Source organism: Ptychodera flava, chromosome 2 (assembly GCF_041260155.1).
Source record: "Ptychodera flava strain L36383 chromosome 2, AS_Pfla_20210202, whole genome shotgun sequence".
NCBI lineage: Eukaryota > Metazoa > Hemichordata > Enteropneusta > Ptychoderidae > Ptychodera > Ptychodera flava.
The window spans coordinates 18,637,026-18,659,828 of NC_091929.1; the positions used below are offsets into that span (position 1 = coordinate 18,637,026).

At 38.2% G+C, this 22,803-nt stretch overlaps 1 protein-coding gene across 2 annotated transcripts; it reads right to left on the reverse strand.

Moving 5' to 3' along the window:
* Positions 1-1,354: 1,354 nt before the first annotated feature.
* Positions 1,355-22,473, reverse strand: LOC139116007 (nucleoporin Nup37-like). Of its 2 annotated transcripts, XR_011548215.1 has the most exons (8): positions 22,229-22,473; positions 16,585-16,709; positions 14,514-14,586; positions 7,546-7,731; positions 6,693-6,874; positions 6,366-6,495; positions 2,899-5,978; positions 1,817-2,420 (listed from the first exon to the last, which is right to left on the reverse strand). XR_011548215.1 is itself a non-coding variant. In XM_070678500.1 (7 exons), the coding sequence occupies exons 1-7, from the start codon at positions 22,379-22,381 to the stop codon at positions 5,862-5,864; spliced, it is 966 nt and encodes a 321-aa protein (XP_070534601.1). In that variant the 5' UTR covers positions 22,382-22,456; the 3' UTR covers positions 1,355-5,861. The 2 variants fall into 2 exon arrangements, 1 of the variants encoding a protein (XP_070534601.1); XM_070678500.1 differs by having other exon boundaries at positions 1,355-5,978; positions 22,229-22,456.
* Between the last annotated feature and the right edge of the window lie 330 nt (positions 22,474-22,803).

Genomic DNA, 22,803 nt, shown 5'->3' on the forward strand with positions numbered 1-22,803 from the left:
GAAATTTAGACTCAACGGTAGATATACTTGGTTGTCTTTATAGTAATACTCTTCTTAAATCTGTTGACATAGAATTTTGTGAGGGTTGCCTTACACCGAATGAAACTGGCAAACTAGAAATCTCAGTAAAGTTAGGAAAGTTCCGACTTTCTTACAGAATGAACAAGATGAATTTCAGGCTCTTGAGTCTAAAAGAGTCTTTATCACAATTTGTATTGGTGGATAGTTGTGGTATCAAAATAGTAATTAAAGTGAATTATGATTTCAGGCAAAGCATAGGCAAAGATTTAAGGGATGTTTTTGCGCAGTGTGTATCAATTTGTATTGAAAAGATGACTTTGCAGATGTTGAATGGTACTGATATGAGCACTGAAGACATTTACTCCCGTACATCTGATGTAATGCAAAGTTTCTCAATGGTTGATGCAAAAGAATTTGTCATCAGTGGATTGCCTGCTAGAAACCTCGAATTTATTAAATCTGTTCATACCGACCTGGTGAAAAGTGTGCCGAATAAATTAACGCACATATATTTTGACCCAGTGTGTTTCCATTTGTGTAAAATAAAATCTTCAGAACACCCAAAACTTGTAGCTAAAAGTAGCAAACACACTTGTGAGTTTGGAATTTGTAAATCAAAATTTGACATTCCCAGTTTGCACCAAGAGCTTCAAAACACCCTTTCAACAGATAAAGACAGATTTCTCCTAGATGCATTTATTAAATGCACTTCAAATATTAAGTTTGACAGTCAATATATATTATCTAGTTCAAAGAGTGTAACGTTCAACAAAGTACAATTTGTTGAAGAATCACATGCGTTGTTCCCAACCATTGAGGTCTTAGAAGATTTAGCTGCAGTTAATACCCAACAATTTTCATACAAAAATACGGAATCTCTTGGGTATAATCTGTCAAAGTCAGTTGTAGATGCAATGCTACAATTTCAATCTGCTGAAAGCGTTGTTTTATTATCTGCTAGGCGATGTAATGATGTGGAATTAGCAGAGACTATTAACAAGTATGTGAATGATGGGATGATCATACACGGAGTCAAGTTCGATGGTAAATTTGTGACGATTCAAGGCATGTGTAGCAATGAAACAAAGACTTTGTCCAAATTAATCTCAGTCAGATTTACTTTAAACCACACGTCAAATGTTAACATGGGATACGATGATGTCGAGGTAAGTCGTGCTATACTGGATGACAGCAATTCCTTGGCTAAAATATACAAGAAGATTTGTTATTCATTGCATAGTATCTCTGATCTGAAATCACTCTGTCTTAAACTTTCTGACATTTCATCAACTGAATTTCGCATTTGTCATCAACGCGTGTTTTTGGCAGAGAATGTCCACAGCTGTGTTTTAGCATTACCCTGTCTGGCTGAAGTAAGCATTGAAGGTGGAAAAATCACCTCAACCGATGACTCTTCAAAAACGTGGATAGAATTGTTTACTAAAGAGTCACTAGAAAAGTTTGAGTTCAAAGAGTGTGATTTGAATGATAGTTGTCAGTCAGCGATCATCAAAAGTGTCAATAAAGCAGATGAACACAGATGCAGCCAGCTAACAATAACGCTCCGTGATTCATTGTCTTCGCAAAATGTAGATTTAATGAAAGAGAAATTATTGGCAGATGACTTTGTCTTGAGTGATACAGGTGGTTCAGCCTCACAAGGAGATGCTGTTTTCAGTTTAAAGGGCAAATCTGTTACTATTGTTGCAATGTCCTGCAAAGGAAGAGGGGTAGAACATTATCATCTAATGTGGTAGGGTATAAAGAGCAAAGGAAATCTACCATATTACCAGTGTTTAAGATCAAAACCATCAATGTTTTATTTGTTTACAGAACTAAAAAATCGTTGGGCAAATAATAACTGCTGGTGTTGGTTCCCATTAGGTCATTACATAACCAACATTAAACAATTACACTTCATCCACATAACCAACTTACCTCAGAGTAAGTCACAAGGGTGTACCTGATAATAATTGTAGCAAAAATAGGAGTAAACATTCCTTTGTTATTTCAGTATCATAGCTGAATTTTACAGCTTCATGTACACTTACACAGATATTGTTGTTTTCACAAAATGTGATCCACACAAAATTACAGAGAGCACTTTATGTACAATAGGGTCAAACTTATTCAGCAAAACTAGTGCCAAATATAAATTCTGATCTGATTGTGGATATTTAAGTTCTACAAGTATCCCTCTAAATTTTCTTTATGTTGTAAGAAAGTTAAATCTTGGCAATAGGATTTTACTGGCATTATTTTGATACATCTTAATTCACAAGCTTGAAACTGAAATAATACATTGTTGGAAATTTTGGTGCCCATTAGGTGAACAAAATATCAATGCAATGATGTCATCAACATAAAATAAGCACAGTCATCTATTATATGTGCATGCTCTTATTCATTATTTAGCTCTTTTCATGTGCGAATAATTTAGAAATAGTACCAATATATTACAATGTATCTATTCAAAAGGCAAAAGCAAATCCATCTTGTTAAATTTAGTTCCATCAAAAATTTGCAAAATGTCTTGAAGTTCAAAGATAAGAGTTCTGTGCAGACTTCCAACCTCATTGCCAAACACTGCTTACAATGATGTGAGTCTACTTTGATCACTATTTGTCTGGTGAAACGGCTAGCACTAATGATAATCACAAAAAGCTATACATATCATATCAAACAAAGTTGTCTAGACACATGGTAGAAAAGTTGGACTTTGTTTTATAGGCATTGTAAGCTCCTGAAACCATGGTGTTCTGACTTAAAAAGGAGAACAAGAAAATAAAGCTTTACAGAAAAAGTTTTTAAATATATTTTTGCATTTGTATGCCATTTTTGGCTCAATTGAACCATTTTCTTTCATTTCAGAGAGACTTGGTTTCTCCCCACACAAAAACAGTATTACTGCTCAAACTTGTACTATTCATACTAATGACTTTTTGGAATGATACATGTACTGTTATATTTTCATGTAAATGAAAGGCAACTTTGCATTGTCACGATGCAATAGATCAGTGTTCTTAAGATTTTTTTTATTTTGTTAGTTTATGTACATATTGTGTAATTTGTATATTTATATCTCCTTTATGTTTTCCATGAGACCAATGGAAACAAGTTTTAACCATTTCTATATAATGGTGTGAATATTTTTAAAGTTTAGTTGTTGTGCTACTTTTCTTTTGTTTTGATGTGTTTTCAGAGTTTATACTTTAACTATGTAAGACACTAGGAATTTATGAATTCTAACAATCTATAGATTTTATTTGCTAGTAGAACTGCCTTTTTTCATGTCAAGATACATAATCTATTTTTATCATGTTTCTTCTTGAATTGCCATATCCTGGGTCAGCCAATTTTAGCAACGTTATTATAAGACATACAATTTTTTCTGTATTATACCATTTCTCTATAATGGTGTGAATGTTTTCAAAGTTTGGTTGTTGTGGTATTGTTTCCTTAGTTTTGATATATTTTCAAAGTTTGTATTTTAACTATGTAAGACACTATCACTCTATGAATTCTGACAATTTATAGGTTTTACCTGCTATTACAACTGCCTTTTTTCATACCAAGATAATCTATTTTTATCATGTTTCTGTTTGAATTGCCATATCCTGGGATCGCCAACTTGAGCAGTGTAATTATAAGACATACAACTTTTTTCTGTACTAGGGCTTTGACAGGAACTTTCTTAATCATCATGATTTGTTTCTTTAAATATCAAATCATGTTATGATTTTGCATATGTATCATAATTTATCAATGATGTGAACATTTGCTCAAGAATGTTTTAACATGTAAATTGCTGTGTTCTTTTTAGTTGAAGTCACAATTTTCTTTTAGCTTCCTTGTCAGCAACGTGGAGCTTATCTAATAGGCAGATGTGAGGTGTTGTCTGTTGTCCGTCAACTTTTTACATTCAAAGCTTCTTCTTCAAAACAGTCAGTACTACTGGTATTTCTTTAATATTTGGAATACAGGTCCCTAGGGACCATTATCAGATTTGTTCAAATTTTGATGAAATATGCAAATTGTATTTTTGAAGATAATTTGCTAATTTGGACAAATATCTTCTCTGTACTGGCAGATCTAACAACTTTAATATTTAGTATACAGGTTCCCTCAGCATGACCTAATTAAGATTTGTTCAAATTGTAATGTAAATGTGTATTTTTAAGGAATTTTTTGTCATTTTTGGTCCAAAAATCTTTCAAAATCTTCTTCAAGACTGCTGAGCTGACAGCTTAGATATTTAAGATTTAGGTTACTAGGGACAAGCTGTTTCAGAATTGTTCACTTTGAGCAGAAATATGCAAGTTTGTATCTTCAAGGCAATATTTGTTATTTTTGGTCAAATTTTTTTTCAGCAAAACATCCGGTGTGATAGCTTTGATATTTGGTATGCAGGTTGATAGGGATGATCAAAATCTGAAATATGTAAATAATGATGAAATCAGCATGTTGTAAATTTTGGGGCAATTTTGACCTTTCTGGTAAAAAATTTGTTACTAAAACGTACTCATCTGATAGCTTTGAAATTTAGTTGACATGTTCTTAGGGATGATCTTAATGTGATATTTTCGAATTAGTATAAAATATTCAATTGTGTATTTTTGCAGCTATTTTTGCCAGTTTTGGTCAGGCCATCCTGAAGTGAGCTGTCAAAGATTTCCACCCTCTTCATCAACATATTTTGTCCAAAATAGTTAGTCTCTACATAATACAATGGTGCTCTATTGGCCAATAGGTCGCTTATTTATCAAAAAAAATCACGCCATGAATGTACCAGTGTACCTCCCTGTTTTATTTTGAGCATTCTGTAAATTTCTGTTGAGTAACCTCAGATTGAAGAATGTACTTTGATCGGTGTTCAGAGTAATAAACTACATTGAGATAACGATTAAAGATATGAAACTTGTGTATATCATTTACTTTAACTCTACAGACAATAAATGTGTCAGTCACAACAGAATTACAGGCAGATTTCAACTCCTAACTTATATTCCAGCATTGATATGTGGAACAATTAAAAGTTCTGAAAGCTACATGACATTTAAGAATTTTTCTCCAAATCACCATTCTTTATTTGCTGGACTTTTTCACATAATACTGGAATAGTGCTTCTGATAGTGCTCTTGTTTCAATATATAGCAAATACATTTGTTGGCAGCAATATTTTGATATTCCATTCCCAAGATGTATGGTATTTGCACAGGAAGTACATATTCATATTATGAAATAAAAGAAAAAATTTACTACTTTAATTTTGCCAAAAAGAGAAAAGAAAATCTTTCAATGATTGGTTCGGTTGTCTCACAAAGAGATGATAAAAAGTAGAAATCTGAGTCTGCATATTTTTTATCTCTCTGGCTTGAAGGAAACAATACTCAGCCATAACTTGGTTGGTTTACAGCTGTAGTGGTACTGCATACCGTACACATGATTAAATTAAATGCATTGTACATACATCTTAAAGTTGTCCATGATATCAATTCCCCAAGCAAATCTATTTTCAGGAAATTTATAATGCGAGGATAAACCAGATGAGGAATGGAACACCTTTACCGTTAAAATGCACCATTTCTTTTGAATTCATGACAATAGATGTACCTCTTTCCATTTTTATAGCAAATAAACTCTTCATTAAGCAAAATGTATCCATCCATGGTAAGAATATTTCTGTCCATGGTCAGGTTCTCAGTAGGACTGATTTTTCCAAGCCTGTTTCCATTTTACATTATCTCAAGAACAGCTTTTGAAACAGCTTTTCAATTTGCAACATGTAGAAATACCGAGAAGTGGAATAGTTGTCTGTACTCATCTGTCACTGACTGAGTTCATATTTCTGTCATCCATAGATGTACTTTCCTATCTCCACCAACAGCACAAACTGGTAAAGTAGCATGCCAACTCAGACCCCCTGCTGTGACTGGTAATGAACTTGACACAGGTACCTGAAAACCAATGGAAATTCTTACTGATGAAAGAGCAGAGTTATTTTACTTTTTCTAAACAAGAATGAGACAACTGCTTTTTATATCAGATTTCATTCACAAATAACCACAGAAAATTCTGTTCAAAGTCCCACCAATGCGAAAATGTTTAGTACCAAGTCTGGCAAGTGAACTGTATAAAGCATACTCTAGACTAAAACCACAAGCACTGTCAAGTCTAATGTTCTGTACTCCAATGTCAAGAAAACATGAATAATTTGATGGTTGTAAAACAAAACACCTATTAAACTAGAATCTCTACACTTTTTACACTACCAGTGTATTTGGAATACTGTGCTTTGGAAATCAAGAGTTTAACAACTGACTTGTGCATAAAGTGTAAATTACCTGTGAGTGTCCCAGATGGAATACTTTGACCTCGTTGTGTCCTGTTGTGGCAAACAGATTCTCACTGACTCGTGACCATCTGAAATTTCTACCACCCTCATTGTGAGCTTGTCTGTTCTCCTGTGGCAGGCTGAAAGAAATGGATACATGTTTTGAGAATACTGCTTCGCTACTATGCAATGCATCTAACATCAGGTGTCCAAAATGTCAGAAAAAAGATATTAAATATTGTTTTGTAATACATAGAAATTACGGTGTTTTGAAAGGCTTACAGGAAATTTTTTAAATTGTGTAAGAATGCACAACAGTCCATTACTAAGACCTCACCTTGACCTTGTAGAATCCCACATCATCCAATTACCATTTGCAATACAACCAATGCGAACTGGATTAAGGAAGCAGATATCAGCCGACATTAGGGTCACATGACCTGCATCTAGTGACATAATTGGTTGGTGGGTTGTGAGATCATAAAATCTGATTGTGCCTTTCTTTTCAGCCACCATTAGCTAGAAGTAGAGAATGTTGAAATGAAAATGCAAAGCTAAAAATACAGAATACAAAATGACAACAAGAGAGGATGAAATGACAGGGTTTTATAGAATTCAAATTTCAATTATCTTATCATCACAATATTGAAACTACGGGTAAATGCCATTTTAACCAGTACGGTACACTATATAGTGTACAATGTCTGTCTTGTTTGACATGCAGGCACCAGTGTCAATCCATATTTCAACAGATATAGACTTGATTGATAAGAAGATAAGGATTCTGACAAGTGATTTATAATACCCTAACTGTATAGCATTCAGTGGATGGTATTTCCCAGCATCAGAGTATCAGTGTATCAGTAATGTTTTACTGCAATAGGGGCATACTTGTTTGCTTACTATATTTACAGTTGGCCTGAGTTTTCAGGTCATGTTTTAGTAAAGGTAGGGCGAGCTCTTGCCTTATTCAAGCTGTATATGATTGATGTTGACAACAAGAAACCTCAGTTTCACAGAGGTCAAAAGATTATTGCCATCATTCAAGATTTGTGATTTGGGGAAAACACTGAACCTCAGTTTCATACAGGGTAAAAGAGCACTACCTTATTCAAGATCTGTCACTGATGTCGAAAACACCAAACTACAGTACACACAGGAATGTTTGTTTTGGCTTAGTGAAATATTACCTTGGCTGGTTCATCTGGATGCCAACACAGAGACATACCAGGTGAGTACAAAGGAAAGCACGCCCTCTGGAGTCCATCCAAGTCCCAGACTCGGCAAGTGTGATCATCACTGACACTGGCGATTTGTTGACCTTCTGTTGGTTCAAAGAGAACATCATTGACATAACTTGTGTGACCATCCATTACCTGAAAACAAACAGGACAAACTGGTAACCTGTCAGAGTTTGTGGTAATTAGCCAAATGATATCAATTCACTTTTGAAAATATCCGTACTTGTGTTACACTACTCCTGAAAACCTAAAAACTAATTTGTGAACAAACCACCGCTAAGTTGAGGAAAGACAGGAGGTTTTATTGCAAAAAGGAGAACGTAACGCAAACAAAGTATAGAATAAAGCACAAAATGAAACGGCAAATATAAAGCAGTAAGGGGCATAGAACTAGTGCCCTCGCAGATCTAAAAACTAAGAACTATCAAAACTTACTCAAACTAAGTACTATCAAAACTTACAATACAAAACAGTCAAAATAGAAGTAGCAGACTAACCTACAATAAAATATGAGCAAAATATATGGGACAGGGCCCCTTCAGTCAAGCAACCGAGCAACGGTCATTGGTGACCTTGGGGGTCAAGGTCTGAATGACCTTGATGATGAATCCATCCTGAGAGGCCGCAATGTGGGAAAGGAGTGGAATTCCCGAGAAATGGGGGTCATGATGGAATCCAAAGCCCGGACACTTGAAAGAAAGGGAAAAAGAGAGGAGGAGACAGGGGATGGTGGTGGGATAGGCTGAGCTGGTATGGCATGAACTCAGCGGCTGAATGAATGAATGAATGAATGAATGGGAGCGATGAGACAAAGGCTTGATTATGTAGTGTCGTGTGCAAACGTGGCTGATTGGCTGGGAAGGAGGATTGATAACAGTCATGGGTAGAAGAGCCGATTGGCTAAGGGGACGACAGTGAAGATGTAAGGAAGGCAGATAGCTAGGTGTAATCACAAAACACATCTGTGATAAAACACAGATTCCACTTTGTGAACAAACCACCGCTAAGTTGAGGAAAGACAGGAGGGTTTATTGCAAAAAGGAGAACGTAACGCCAACAAAGTATAGAATAAAGCACAAAATGAAACGGCAAATATAAAGCAGTAAGGGGCATAGAACTAGTGCCCTCGCAGATCTCAAACTAAGTACTATCAAAACTTACAATACAAAACAGTCAAAATAGAAGTAGCAGACTAACCTACAATAAAATATATAAGCAAAATATATGGGACAGGGCCCCTTCAGTCAAGCAACCGAGCAACGGTCATTGGTGACCTTGGGGTCAAGGTCTGAATGACCTTGATGATGAATCCATCCTGAGAGGCCGCAATGTGGGAAAGGAGTGGGATTCCCGGAGAAATGGGGGTCAGGATGGAATCCAAAGCCCAAACGCAGGAAGTATGACTGAAGTGACCCAAAAGGAGGGAAGAAATTGAGAATGATGTTAGTAAAGGGGTTCTCGCACCCAGGGGAACACCGCGGTGGTGATACGGCCTGGGGGGAGGGGGTCCTGGGGGACAGGTAAACTGTACGAGCCCAGGTGGAAACATGATGAACGGAGACGAGGTTCTCGCACCCAAGGGATCACCGCGGTGGTGATACGGCTTGGGGGGAGGGGGTCCCGGGGGACAGGTAAACTGTGCGAGCCCGGGTGGAAAACATGTAATGAAGACGAGGTTCTCGCGCCCAAGGGATCACTGTGGTGGTGATACGGCTTGGGGGGGGGTCCTGGGGGACAGGGTAGACTGTACGAGCCCAGGTGGAAACGTGGATGGAACAAGACAAGGTTCTCGCACCCAAGGGATCACCGCGGTGGTGATACGGCTTGGGGGGGGGGGGTCCCGGGGGACAGGTAAACTGTACGAGCCCGGGTGGAAACATTGAACGAAGACAAGGTTCTCGCGCCCAAGGGATCACCGTGGTGGTGATACGGCTTGGGGGGAGGGGGTCCCGGGGGACAGGTAACTGTGCGAGCCGGGGTGGAACAGGTAATGAAGACGAGGTGGTGGAAACATGAACGAAGACAAGGTTCTCGGCCCAAGGGATCACCGTGGTGGTGATACGGCTTGGGGGAGGGGGTCCCGGGGGACAGGTAAACTGTACGAGCCCGGGTGGAAACATTGAACGAAGACAAGGTTCTCGCGCCCAAGGGATCACCGTGGTAATGATACGGCTTGGGGGGAGGGGGTCCTGGGGGACAGGTAAACTGTGCGAGCCCAGGTGGAAACAACATACATGTAGGAACGTTAGGTGACAGAACACAGACGTGGAACACGACGAGACATGTAACGTGTGAGTCATAATGCAATGGAATGAGGCTGACTTGCAATGACGACTAGGCAGCCGTTAAAATGTTTGAGTGTGCACCCAGTGAGTCCAGAATTAAACAGGGTGGTGCCATGAGAATTAGGAGGCTAGCCGTTGAAAAGCATGACGCAAGGAAGTTTCTGATGTTCTTATGTAAAGTCGATAGCAGTTGCTGGACCATCTGCCCAATGTCTGGATCAGGTGGTCTGGAATTTGTGATGCTGCGGCTGAAGTGGCTGCTCCAATGCGGAAGGAATGGCCGGCGAAGAAATCCGGTCGAAGGCCGATACGTGATAAAACAGTCCGCAGAAATGTTGTGAACGTGTTGCGGTCTAAAGGTGTTCTTTCTGGCAGGAGGAAAAAGGGTTCGGATGCACTTGGACACATAGCTTGACGGACAGACATGAAACGGAGTAGTGCGGAAACAGGACAGATTGCGGTACCCATGGGGAAGAGGCGCAGATTGAAGCCGCGGCGAAATTGGTCAGTCTTTGATGACTTCAGTCGTATGACAGACAGGAGACTCGTCCGTTGGATGCAGTGGTGGTAATGTCCCCGAAGCAGAAGTTACGCTGAGGGTCAAACTTATGGGTAGTGGATGTGAACTCGCTACAGCATAGAAACCCAAAGAAGGCAAGGAGGAATGCTGATTGCAACAGAAGGTCTACGTATGGGCCGAATACTCCTTCGTTGAGGATGTTGCACATGCGCCGGAGAATGTCGGCTGTAATGGGGAGGCGTGGTCTTGTGCTTGAGCCTTGTACACGATGGATCCCCTTGAGAACATTCTTGAGGCGTGGGTAAGGATGGCCGTATTCTGACACGAGGGGATTGCGATGGCCATTCATAATGTAATAGGAGCGTATTCCCGCTAGATACAGTTTGATAGTGGACAATTTCAGGTGAAGGAAGGTGGCACAGTGGGAAACAAAATAGACTAAAAGCTCTTCAGACACATCAGGCAGAGATGTTGAATTCACTGGAACGTTTGACAACGAGCAGAAAGTTTTCCATGCGCGAACCCCCGATGAATAGGAACCGATTGTCCTCTTGCTTAGTGAAGCTTGTTGGAAGATTGCCACAGCTTCGTTCAGTGGAACATTACGTCTGAGGGCACTTGGCAGGGGGCTGGATTCGCGTGTGGTGCCTCGTCCCGAAAGCGCTGCATCTGAAAACGAGACAGAGAGAGAGTCAGCAATAGTGTTCAACTTCCCAGGGATGTGTTCGGCATGAAACATGAAGTGATGTGTGGCTGCCAGAAGAACGAGGCGCCTCATTAATTTCATGATGATGGGTGACTTGGAGCGTCCTTTGTTGATGATGTGGACGGTAGCTGAATTGTCACAGTGGAACAGTATGCGTTTGCGCGCCCAGAGATGGCCCCACAGGAGAGCGGCAATGACAATAGGATACAGTTCTTGGAAGGCTATAGAAAGTGCAGGGTCGGAGTCTAACTTAGCGCAAGTTGCTGTCCCAGCGTTCTTGGAACCAGTGGCCGATGAAGTAGCCGCCGTGACCGATGCCGCTGGCATCTGTATAAAGTTCCATGTCTGATGCTGCTGTTGTACTTGTGTCAAGGAACATGGAAATGCCGTTCCAGCTCGCGAGAAAATGGTGCCACATTGTGACATCGAGCCTTCTTTCTGGTGAAATGGTGATGTGATAGTTGAGTTTTTGTGTGGCCTTAGACAATTCAATAAGTCTAGAAATGAAAGTTCTTCCTGGAACCACGACGCGACACGCAAATGTGAGGTGACCGAGTAGACTGAGAAGTTGCCTTTTCGTGCAGGATTTGCAATTTAGGAAAGAAGCGACGAGACCGAGTATTCTGTCGAGTTTCTCTTGTGGCAGGCGGGCTTGCATCTTTATGGTGTCTAATTCAATGCCGAGGTATTCAAGGCAGTTGGTGGGCCCGACGGTTTTGTGCGGTGCAATCGGGATAGCGAGACGACGGAATATCAAGGTCAGGAGGGCCATTGTTCGGTTGGCATCAAAGGATGGAGGGTCGACGGTGAGGAAATCGTCAAGGAGGTGGAAAATGTGTCAATATCGTATACCTTCTCTGCTATCCAAGAAATGGCGGTTGAAAGTTGGTCGAAAATCTTTGGGCTAGAGAACGAGAGCCGAAGGGGAGACGTACGAAGAAGTAAAAACGGCCTTGCCACTGGATACCGTATAGATGCCATAGCGATGGATGGATAGGGATCAACTTGAAGGCATCAACAATGTCCGTTTTGCAGAGCCAAGAACCCTTTCCAAGTCTGAGAATAGAGGCAATGGCGTCATCCAGTTTAACGTAAGATAGACTGAATTCTTCCTTGTCAATGAGTTCGTTAATGCTTGAAGTGACTGGGTCGTTACGCGGCGAGGATAGATCAACGATGAGACGTTTTTTCGCAGAATACTTCTTTTCGGCGAGACCGATAGGACTACAGCGGAAGTTAGCAAAGGGTGGCTGCTCAAACGGGCCGAGTAAATACCCTTTGCTTACTTCAGAATCTATTAGTTCTGAGACAGTTTGTGGCTGAGAGCGGGCTGAAAGTAAGTTACGGCCGATGAAAGTTGACGAGGGTGCATTGCGGACACCTGTGTGGAAGCCATCTTGCAAGCCTGAAATTAGAGTGTTGACAAAGTTCCGATCCGGATGAGGGGCTAAATGTTCAATCAGACTTGCGATATTAATTGGAGTAGAGGCCTTCGATGGTAGTCAGTTCATTGTGGGGTTTTTGCTAGGGCATTTTCCTTGGGCTTTACTGTGTTTATCTGAGAAACATTGAGAGCAGTAGTGCGCATATGTACAGTTCGCCTTGGTGCAGCCGCTGGAGGCATTGAAATTATTGCATAGTTCTCTACCTTGATGGAATACACGAAGCCTTCCTTTTCTGTCTTGTGACGATGATCGAGAGGTCGCTGCTGAAGAAACCGGTTTCTTATTGCCTGGGGCCAGTTGTGGGCAGATTTCCGTAGCATGGGAAACGCTGCCGCAGAGGTTACACAATACCGCCCGTAGACCAGAAAAAATAGAGCAGAAGAGGTCGTTATCACGATGGGCCCAATCGACTTTGATATTGTGATTGAGAAGTAAAGCTGCCACCCTCGCGGAAAAAACGCCGGTGGTACTCGTAAAATGCTAGGCCACTGAAACGGCTGGACATGCCCACGATTTGACGTTGATACGCATCTAACTCTGCGCGTCTGTTCGGGAAAGCCTCGCAATAACGTTTTTATAGATGGAGAAGGCTAGGATGAATTCCTGGATGGTAAGCGAGCGGGCTACTCGCGAATCGTATATAGCGGTTTTAGTGATAGGGCTTCGTCGCCGATGACGATGTGACGTTGGCCGTCGCTTGAACCGTAGCCGGGGATGAGTAAACAGGCAAGATTCACATCCTTACCTGCCAGGATATCGCGGCGAATCGCTGGAGACACTACTTCGATATGTGGTAGGCTTTCTGAAGGCGTTCCGCGGGTCCATAGCAAGTTGTTGGACGACGATGTGGAGGGGATGACATCGACGTTGTTAGAACGATGGGCGCCGCCATCTTGGATTGTGTTGTTTCCGTTCTGGAGTGGAACTTCGGGAAGTGACGTCAGAGGGTTCATAGGTGACTCAGTGGCCGCTGGTCGAAGTTGCCGTTGCAGGATATTGGATATCCTGTTGACCGAGTCTTGCAGCTGCGTAAACATAGCAGTTGTTACATAACTATCTTCTTGGTGGTACTGTTGGCTGGGACGCTGCCCGCCGAAATGCTGGCCGACGGAACCATTGCAGACAATGGAACTGTTGAAGGAGACGTGTGTCCGAACTCGGTTTTAATGCCAGGACCGTCATTTGCCTGAGGCCGATTAGCAGGATTGTGAGTAATACGTGTAGTACCATGGACGTGTTCCGTATTCGCAGTTATAGTATCCAACGCTGCACTTGCAGTGGAGCGAGACAGGGAGCGAGTGGCCGGCCTTGTGTAGGCTGCGCATGGGGTCTGGAAGCTGGGTGAGCATTCGGACGCTGAGATTTTTTGGCTGTCTTCGGACGTCCTTTGGCTGGCATAGTTGTTCGACGGATGGGATCGTAAGCATATCCAGACGGAGAGTAATAGGCTGAGCTGGTATGGCATGCATAGTAAATTTATAAGAATGACAAATCAGTATGAAATAAATTACAATGCTTGTTCATCAAAGCAAATTTCAACATTGAGATGAGATTTTGTTATAAAACAGGAATTTCTCTCTTAATATTGACATGTTGTGCTATATTTGCTGTTTTCATGCGAAGGACACAAACACTACCGGTACGGTTGGATGTGCCTACTACCGCATACAAGTACCGTGTGTTGGTAGAAACCATGCCACAATGAGCACTATAACTCTATATATCACATCTTTTGCAGAAGTTTTGAAGTTTATTCTTACCAACTAACACCAATCAAAGTGACTGAAACTAAACTTGTTCATAACACGAAAATTCTCTTGAGAGAAGTCGGAGACACTGCACAACTATTGCATAAATAAGCCTTTGTAGGAACTCTGATTGTATGGTATAATATCACAAAGAATTATCCTTTTTAATGACAGTTAGATATTTTGTTGTATGAAAATATTGATATTATTTACCGTAACAGTGTCTTCACTTTTAAGATCTGATGAAAACAATCTGAGTTTACTGTCTGCTCCTGCTGTACAAAATCTGTAGACAAAGTAAAACAAGGAAATAAACAAGCTGAACGATTTGTTATCTTTCTTGCTTACCAGTGTATCAATGGTAATCAGTTAACCATATTGTTTGAAAGCTACGGTACTTGTTCTGTGTCTGAACCACCACAAGGACAGGATGTGACATAAGTTTCCTGTAGGTCCTTAACCCTTTTCTGCCAGACAGTATTAAGACTATTACTTTCCAATCAGCCAAGTCAGTAAAAAGCGGTATTGAGCCAAAACATGACGTATTTTCACCCACTTGGCTTGGTATGTTATAGCATCTTTAGTCCAAAAAAATCAAGTTTACAGTATTTATATTTTAAACAGCTGTCAAATGTACAGTATTATGTTAAAATACACCATATGGAATATGTTGTGTTTCATTAATTTTAACCATCTTGACCTGGTGGTGAAATATGGACTTGGCAGGAAAAGGGTTAATGTACGGTATTTGTCAAAAATTTAAGTCTATTTGAATGTGTTAACAAATAAACGACCGGTATACATGTATGTACCACATTACTGCTACTACCTCCATTACAAGATATCAATTTTCTTACAAAGTTCAAATTTTGCTGCACAATGTGAGGTAAAGCATCTCACAGGTTGATATGACTGATTTATTGATTTTCACATATAGGTATGCAGGTTTGTGATCTGAATTTCCTGAAGAGATGTCTCAAAATTTAAATAATTTTGCAAATAATTTGAAAGGAAATGAGAGTGTTGCTGTGAAAACATCTATTAAATGAAAGTATTTTAAAAAATGTTACCACCTTAGTAATCAAACAGAAATTTCAAGGACAGACAGTGAATGGAAGGCTATGAACATTGATGTATTCCAATGCAATTTGCTGGAGATGAAAAATATCATCATCTCGGCACAGGTCTCTGCCAAATTATTTTAGATCATGGACCTCCAACCCATAAAAAATCTTCCTCCATTATAACATGTCCCTTGACCTGACCAGTAGAACAAACTATTTTAGATCATGGACCTAAAACCCATAAAAAATTGTGCTCCATTACAACATGTCCCTTGACCTGACCTGTAGGCTGTAGAATTCTCCACTGTATATGTATATGGGGGACATCTGTTGTGCTATGTGGGTCAAAGGTCAACCCCCGCCACAGATAGCTGCGAGCGAAAGTGGGTCTTCGACGACACCACATGTATCGGATCTTTGAACGGCAAAATAAACCAAAGTGAGTGGAATTTAATAAAATGACCTAACCTGCCTGAACTCTGATTATCGCTCATTCTGTAACTCCTTTTGTGAACAAAATTTCTGGTTCGTTTAGGTAATGCGGCTGACTTTCCAAGGAGTACTCATGATTTTCACTCCAGCAGCGAACTTTGACTTCTATTGATATGCTAATTAGGACTCTGACCGGCCGCCACGCTATTCACATTCAAACGCGTGACGTTCAGTTTTATACAGCAGTTAGAGAACTGTTTTATACGGCGCTGTGGTTATGCACTATCATCGGGTATTTTCGCATTTATTTTTTTCATTTTATTTCCTCATGAGCAGAAAAAGGGTTGACACGGCGGGTCTGAATTGACGCCCCTGAGGATGAGAAACAAACTTTTTATATTTCTTTGCCCTAAGGAAGATCGCGCCTTGGGGACAGATACTCAGACTTTCAAACTTTATATCAATTCTGTTGTGATCTACCACTTGTGGGTGTTCATTTTAAAGCTTTTGGTGAAGGAAAACTTTTCAACGTCTTAGTTTTTCGAAAATCGAAATTTCACTTTTCTCCATAGAGTTAACACTGGGATGGCGGCCATTTTGAATTTCAAATATCTGTAAATCTTGGGTAATTTGTTTCCCCTAGTATCAAACTTTACACAGTGACGCCCAATTTTTATTCTTGATTTTGAAAGAGAATGGTTGAAAGATACATTGAGGAAAGTTTGAGCAAAAGTGTAAGTCTTTTATTTCGGAGGATGTATATTACCTTAAAAAGAATTAGAACTTACTTGACTTGTCTTGGTAGAGTTTCTAATGAAGTTTCTGGGCTCCATGCTATTGTTGTTACCCTTGTTCCATGATGAAAATCTCTGAGATGTTCAAACTCAAAACCATCAATCTCTGAGTCTTCATCCTGTGTAGGAAGATGTTGAATGTGTGTGAGAAAAGCATGACATCAAATCATAGACCCTCCAGAATTTCTTGAAACTCTATGATCAAATGTATGAATATAATGCAACAACAATATTTCTTTGTAAAATAGCAAGAATGCACATCAACTGACTGATCATTTTGTCACTGAGCATTAATTTTTATTCACACATCCACGTAAGCTGTCATGGAAGACCAAAAATACGATGCAGAAACAGAGAAATGAAAACAAATGGTAAAACAAGAGGCCAATGTGGGTGGCCAAACAAACCTATTATATAGGCGAGCGGCAGACTCACCTAATTTTCACACTTAATGTACCCACCTTACATACGGCCAGATCATACGTCATTTGAAAGCTTATTATCTCTATTTCAAGAAAATTGACGATGTGGAGCTGCCAAGTAGGGCCATACCCCCTAATTTGCATAATTCACAAGGGTATCTAATTTGCATAAATGCGATATAAAATAAGAAATTCATTCTTATCTACTGTAAACATACTTTTAAACTATCGAGTGATATATCAAATGAAAGGTATATGCATGTGAAATACAACATTGTTATCCAAAGAAATATTTAAATTAATTTCACTGAAATATTTTCATATTTATCGTGAAAACATTATTTCCCCTTTTGAATAACAATATTTTAAAATTTTAACACATGCAGCCACATCATACAGCCACATCATACGTCATTTGAAAGCTTATTATCTCTACTTTATGAAAATGGACAATGTGAGCTGTCAAGTAGGGCCATAGCCCCTAATTTGCATAATTTACACGGGTACCCAATTTGCATAAATGTGATGTAAAATCAGAAATTTACTGTTAACTACTCTAAACATACTTTTAAACTATCGAGTGATATATCAAATGAAAGGTATTTGCATGTAGAATACAACTTTGATATCCAAAGAGATATTTAAATTGATTTCACTGAAATATTTTCATATTTATATTGAAAAAATATTTTCCCCTTTTGAATAACAAGATTTTAAAAATTTAAATACATACAGCCACATCATACAGCCACATCATACGACATTTGGAAGATTATTATCTTTACTTCAAGAAAATTGACAATGTTGAGCTGTCAAGTTTGACCATAGCTCCTAATTTGCATAATTCACATAGGTAAGCAAATTACAGAAATGTGATATATAATTAGGAATTTATTAACTACTCTGAGCATACTTTAAACTATCGAGTGATATATCAATGAAAGGTATTTGCATGTAGAATACAAAATAGATACCCAAAGAGATATTAAAATGATTTTCTTGAAATTTTTTCAAAATTACATCGAAAAATATATTTTCCTTTTTGAATAACGATATTTTTATAATTTTAACACATACAACTACATTATGCAGCCACATTATACGTCACTTGAAAGCCTATTACATCTACTTCATGAAAATTGACAAAATGCAGGTGCAAAATAGAGCCGTAATTCTTTAATTTGCATAATGCACACGGGTACCTAATTTGCAAAAGTCCGATATGAAATTATAAAAATCCATTCTTATGTATTCTTCACTTGCTTTTAAACTATCGAGTGATATATCAAATGAAAGGTATTGGCATGTAGAATAGAACTATGAATTCCAAACATGTATCTAAAATATTCTTATTGAATAATTTTATTTAAATCGCGAATATCTTGACTTATTTTTAATATTCATAAAATTGTGCAGTAAATACGAATAATGCCCATATTATGCAAAATAAGAATAAAATATATACAAAATAAGTATAATTTAGCAACATAGAGAACAAATATCACTCCGACTGATATTCTGAGACAATGTATGAAATTTCATTGGAACCTAACACGAGCTTAATAAATTCATATCAAACATAAAAATGCATTCTACTCTGGAATTTTCGAAAGCTCTTCCCAAAAAATCACACCTTTATACCCAATTATCTGTGAAGGTCATCGATGCAACAAATCAACATTCTCGACTTAAGAACACACACAAAACCAACAGATACCAGATTCCAGTTCATGCAATCAAACGGCAACATTCAAGGATTTGTTGAAGGCGAAACATTACGATACATTAGAACAATTATGTCACAACAATACGATAGAAAATACAAGATTTTATCGAGATAAAAGTATAATGAAGTAAAATAAAAAGTAAAAGTAATTCTAGATCTTGTTTGATTATTACTAACTTTAGAACAATCAAATGACATTTAATTGTTATTCGATTTTCATTGTTTTGCTTTCGAAACCTTGGAATCGCAAAAAGTAAAAGGGAACCAAAACATTTTCAGGTCCCCTACAGGCAGATCAAAACTTTCAAGTGCTCCTCTACTATCCCTCAAAATTTCGATTCCACCCCATATTCCTCCGTCCCTCACCATCATTATTTGTGAACGTAGCCTAATCACATACATATAAAACAGAATATAAGCGTTACACCTATGCCAAACAAAACCTACAACAGCTCGATCTCCGATTCACATATGCATCCACAAACACAAGCAGACCGAAACAGTAGACATTCCAGCTTCCTGATTTGAACAAACTTAACTTCAGTGAAACAACGTGGTCAAGAAGTGTACACGTTTCACCAACCGAAAATGAATTTTAAGCGACTGATGAATACAACTCTATTCTCGAAAGTTAGCATCAAAGGATCGCAGTTTCACAGTAGTCTTTCCACTCCAGTGCGGGTTCAGGGCAGGATACGTAGATTAGGGGTATGTCTCGCCATGGCAAATCAACACTTTAAACAAAACAGCCAAGTGTAAAATACACAAAATTCAAACCGCTATAAGATATATACGATGTGTTGAGTTTGCTTTCTCTTATTACATGTCACCAGATGTGTCTGCTGTGAAATTAATCTTTCATGCACAAGGCAACGATAACTGTGGCAGCCCTTTTACTCATGACAAAACTGTTTAAGAAGAGGATGATAAATTTGTAGAATTACTAGATGTACTGGAAATGCATGACTTTGTATCGCCATGAATGACTTGGATCAAGAATCATGCCATAACTTTGACTATAGCTTACTCTAACAGAATGTTTCGGGTACATAGTTACTTTTCAACAACTACAATAGTGTCGTTCATGGGGATCTTTCTTTATGTTAGGACTTAATAGTAATTGGTGATATTTTCCGAACACATCTTTACAAAAAAATGTCGGCGTTCAAGTCACTAACCTTACACACACACACACACACACACACACACACACACACACACACATATATATATATATATATATATATATTATATATATATATATATTATATACATATAAAACCATTTTGTATATATATACATTTTGTGTACATTTTTTGTATATATATATATATATATATATATATATATATATATATATATATATATATATATATTATATATATATATATATATATATACTTGAGTAACATTAAAAGGTTTCCATATGCTGTGAATGGGTATTTATACTCCATACAAAGGGCATGTTTGGAGAAACACTCTCTGACCTATAAAAAACTAGACATTGATATCGAATAATAATGCAGACAAGAAGAGCTATTCATATGTTTTGAAACATACATTAAACAAACAAAATATTCATTTCCAGACCTCATTTCAGCTGTTTGTTCCCAGTGTTCTATGCACTTTTTGAAAATCATAATAAATGTGGTTGCATTTATTCCGCTGTTAAAATTGTTAAATTACCGTTATTCAAACGGGAAAATAACTTTTTCACTACAAATATGAAAATATTTCAGTAAAATCACTTTGTATATCTCTTTGGATGTCAATTTTGTTTTTTAAAATGCAAATACTTTTCATTTGATATATCACTCGATAGCTTAGAAGTATGTTAATGAATTTTCTAATTTTAAATTGCATTTATGCAAATTGCTTAACCGTGTAAATTATGCAAATTTAGGGATACGGTCTTTTTTGATAGTTCAACATTGTTAATTTCTTGAATTAGATATAATAAGCTTTAAATGACGTATGATGTGGCTGTATGATGTGGCTGTATGTGATGAAATATTTATAATATTGATATTCAAAAAAGGGAAAATATTTTTTCAATATATTTTGAAAATATTGAAGTGAAAATAATTTAAATATCTCTTTCGATATCCTTTTCGTATTCTACGACCAAACACCTTTCATTTGATATATCACTCGATAGTTTAAAAGTATGTTTAGAATAGTGAAAAATGAATTTGTATTTTTATATTGCATTTATGCTATTTGGATTCCTTGTAAATTATGCAAATTAGGGGCTATGGCCGTACTTGACAGCTCAACATTGTCAATTTCCTTGTAGTAGAGATAATAAGCTTTAAAATGGTGTATGATGTAGCTGTATGTTGTCGCTGTATGTGTTAAAATTTTTAAAATATTGTTATTCAAGAGAGGAAAATATTATTTTCAATATAAATATGAAAATATTTCAGTGAAATCAATTTAAATATGTCTTTGGATATCAAAGCCTTTATTTTACATGCAAATACCTTTCATTTGATATATCACTCGATAGTTTAAAAGTATGCTTACAGTAGTTAACAGTGAATTTTCTAATTTTATATCGCACTTATGCAAATTGGGTACCCATGTGAATTATGCAATTAAGGTCGTATGGCCCTAATTGGCAGCTCCACATCGTCATTATTCTTAAAGTAGAGATGATAAGCTTTCAAATGACGTATGATGTGGCCGTATGTAAGGTGGGTACATTAAACTCCTAAAATAAGGCCCTTTTTGTTGTTTCGCCGCTCGCCTAATATGGATGTTGTTTCTTGACGTGTCAGGCACTACATAAACCACAAATTGTCCTTGATGACGTATGGAGGGGTACTCTTGCTCAGAGCAGTGGTAGGGGTGTGCAGCCACACGTAAAAAACCTTGGGCCAATTTTAGACCTAAAATCTCATTACTTTAGGACCCCATTTTAGAGACCTTTATGACCTTTGACCCAGGTCAAAAGTCACAGTCTAAAAATTTGCAAAAACGTAAGTAAAAAGTTAAGCATTTGCATGACCAAGTTACAGGCAAAGCCTACCACTATACTGCATTGACGGCTACGTTGTTGCTGGCCAAGCCATGATTTCCAAAAAAAACGATCTTGAAATACTGCAAAATTTGGGTGAAAGAAAATATCTTTCACCCTCACTGCATTTCGGTCCAGCTTCTGAAAATTATCAGTTATCTGCAGTTACAGTCTGATTTTCAATGCTTAAAGGGTAGGGGCCTTGGCCATGTCTTTAACCACAGGAGTTGTAGGATGTGTAGTGACATTCTAACTGTCCATGATTGAGTATTTGAACACTGAACAAATTGTTTAGGGAAAGTGATTTGTCTTGTTGTGAAAGTAAAGAATGAAGAAATGGGATCGCTTTCGTTTTCATTGCTGCAGTTCCGTAGCCCATAACTTTCCTCGGCGATTTTGGGTGATGGGTAAAGGCCATCCAAATCGCCGATGAAAGTTGTGCGCTACGGAACCACAGTATGATTGTCTTACCTGGAAGCGACATATCCCAAGTGACACTCTCAAACAATCTCCGTATGCGATCAGCTGAGAAAACTGTTCGAGCGGACAAAACTGAACAGTTGTTACTGTGTCTGGCGTGTCGAATGTGTAGGTAATACCTCCACTTTTAGTTTTATCGAACATCTTTCTTGATAAGACACAGTGCAATTAGATGTGTGCGACAGGTGTACGCGGTACGTCGTGTTCTCGAGATCTCGTCAATGTCCTCGAATGCCCCGCCAGGCATTTTGCAGCATTTTCTTACTGTGATTCGTTTTCAGATCGTATGTTGTGACGCTCGTAGTTCGTGGGCAGGCCTAGCCTTTACATGACTCACAGGCACTGGCCATGAGTAAATGAAATATTTTAAATTTCATCAAAATATTGCTACGACATAGATACGATAATGACTTGATACGATAATTGCACATTTTGATTGACAGTTTGATAGAAAAATAATCGAGAATGTATAAGCATAGGGAAGCCAGGATATACAACCAAGCAAACAAACTTGACAAAAACAAAAACCCTAAAAAAATACCCCACCAATAAAACTAAAACAAAAA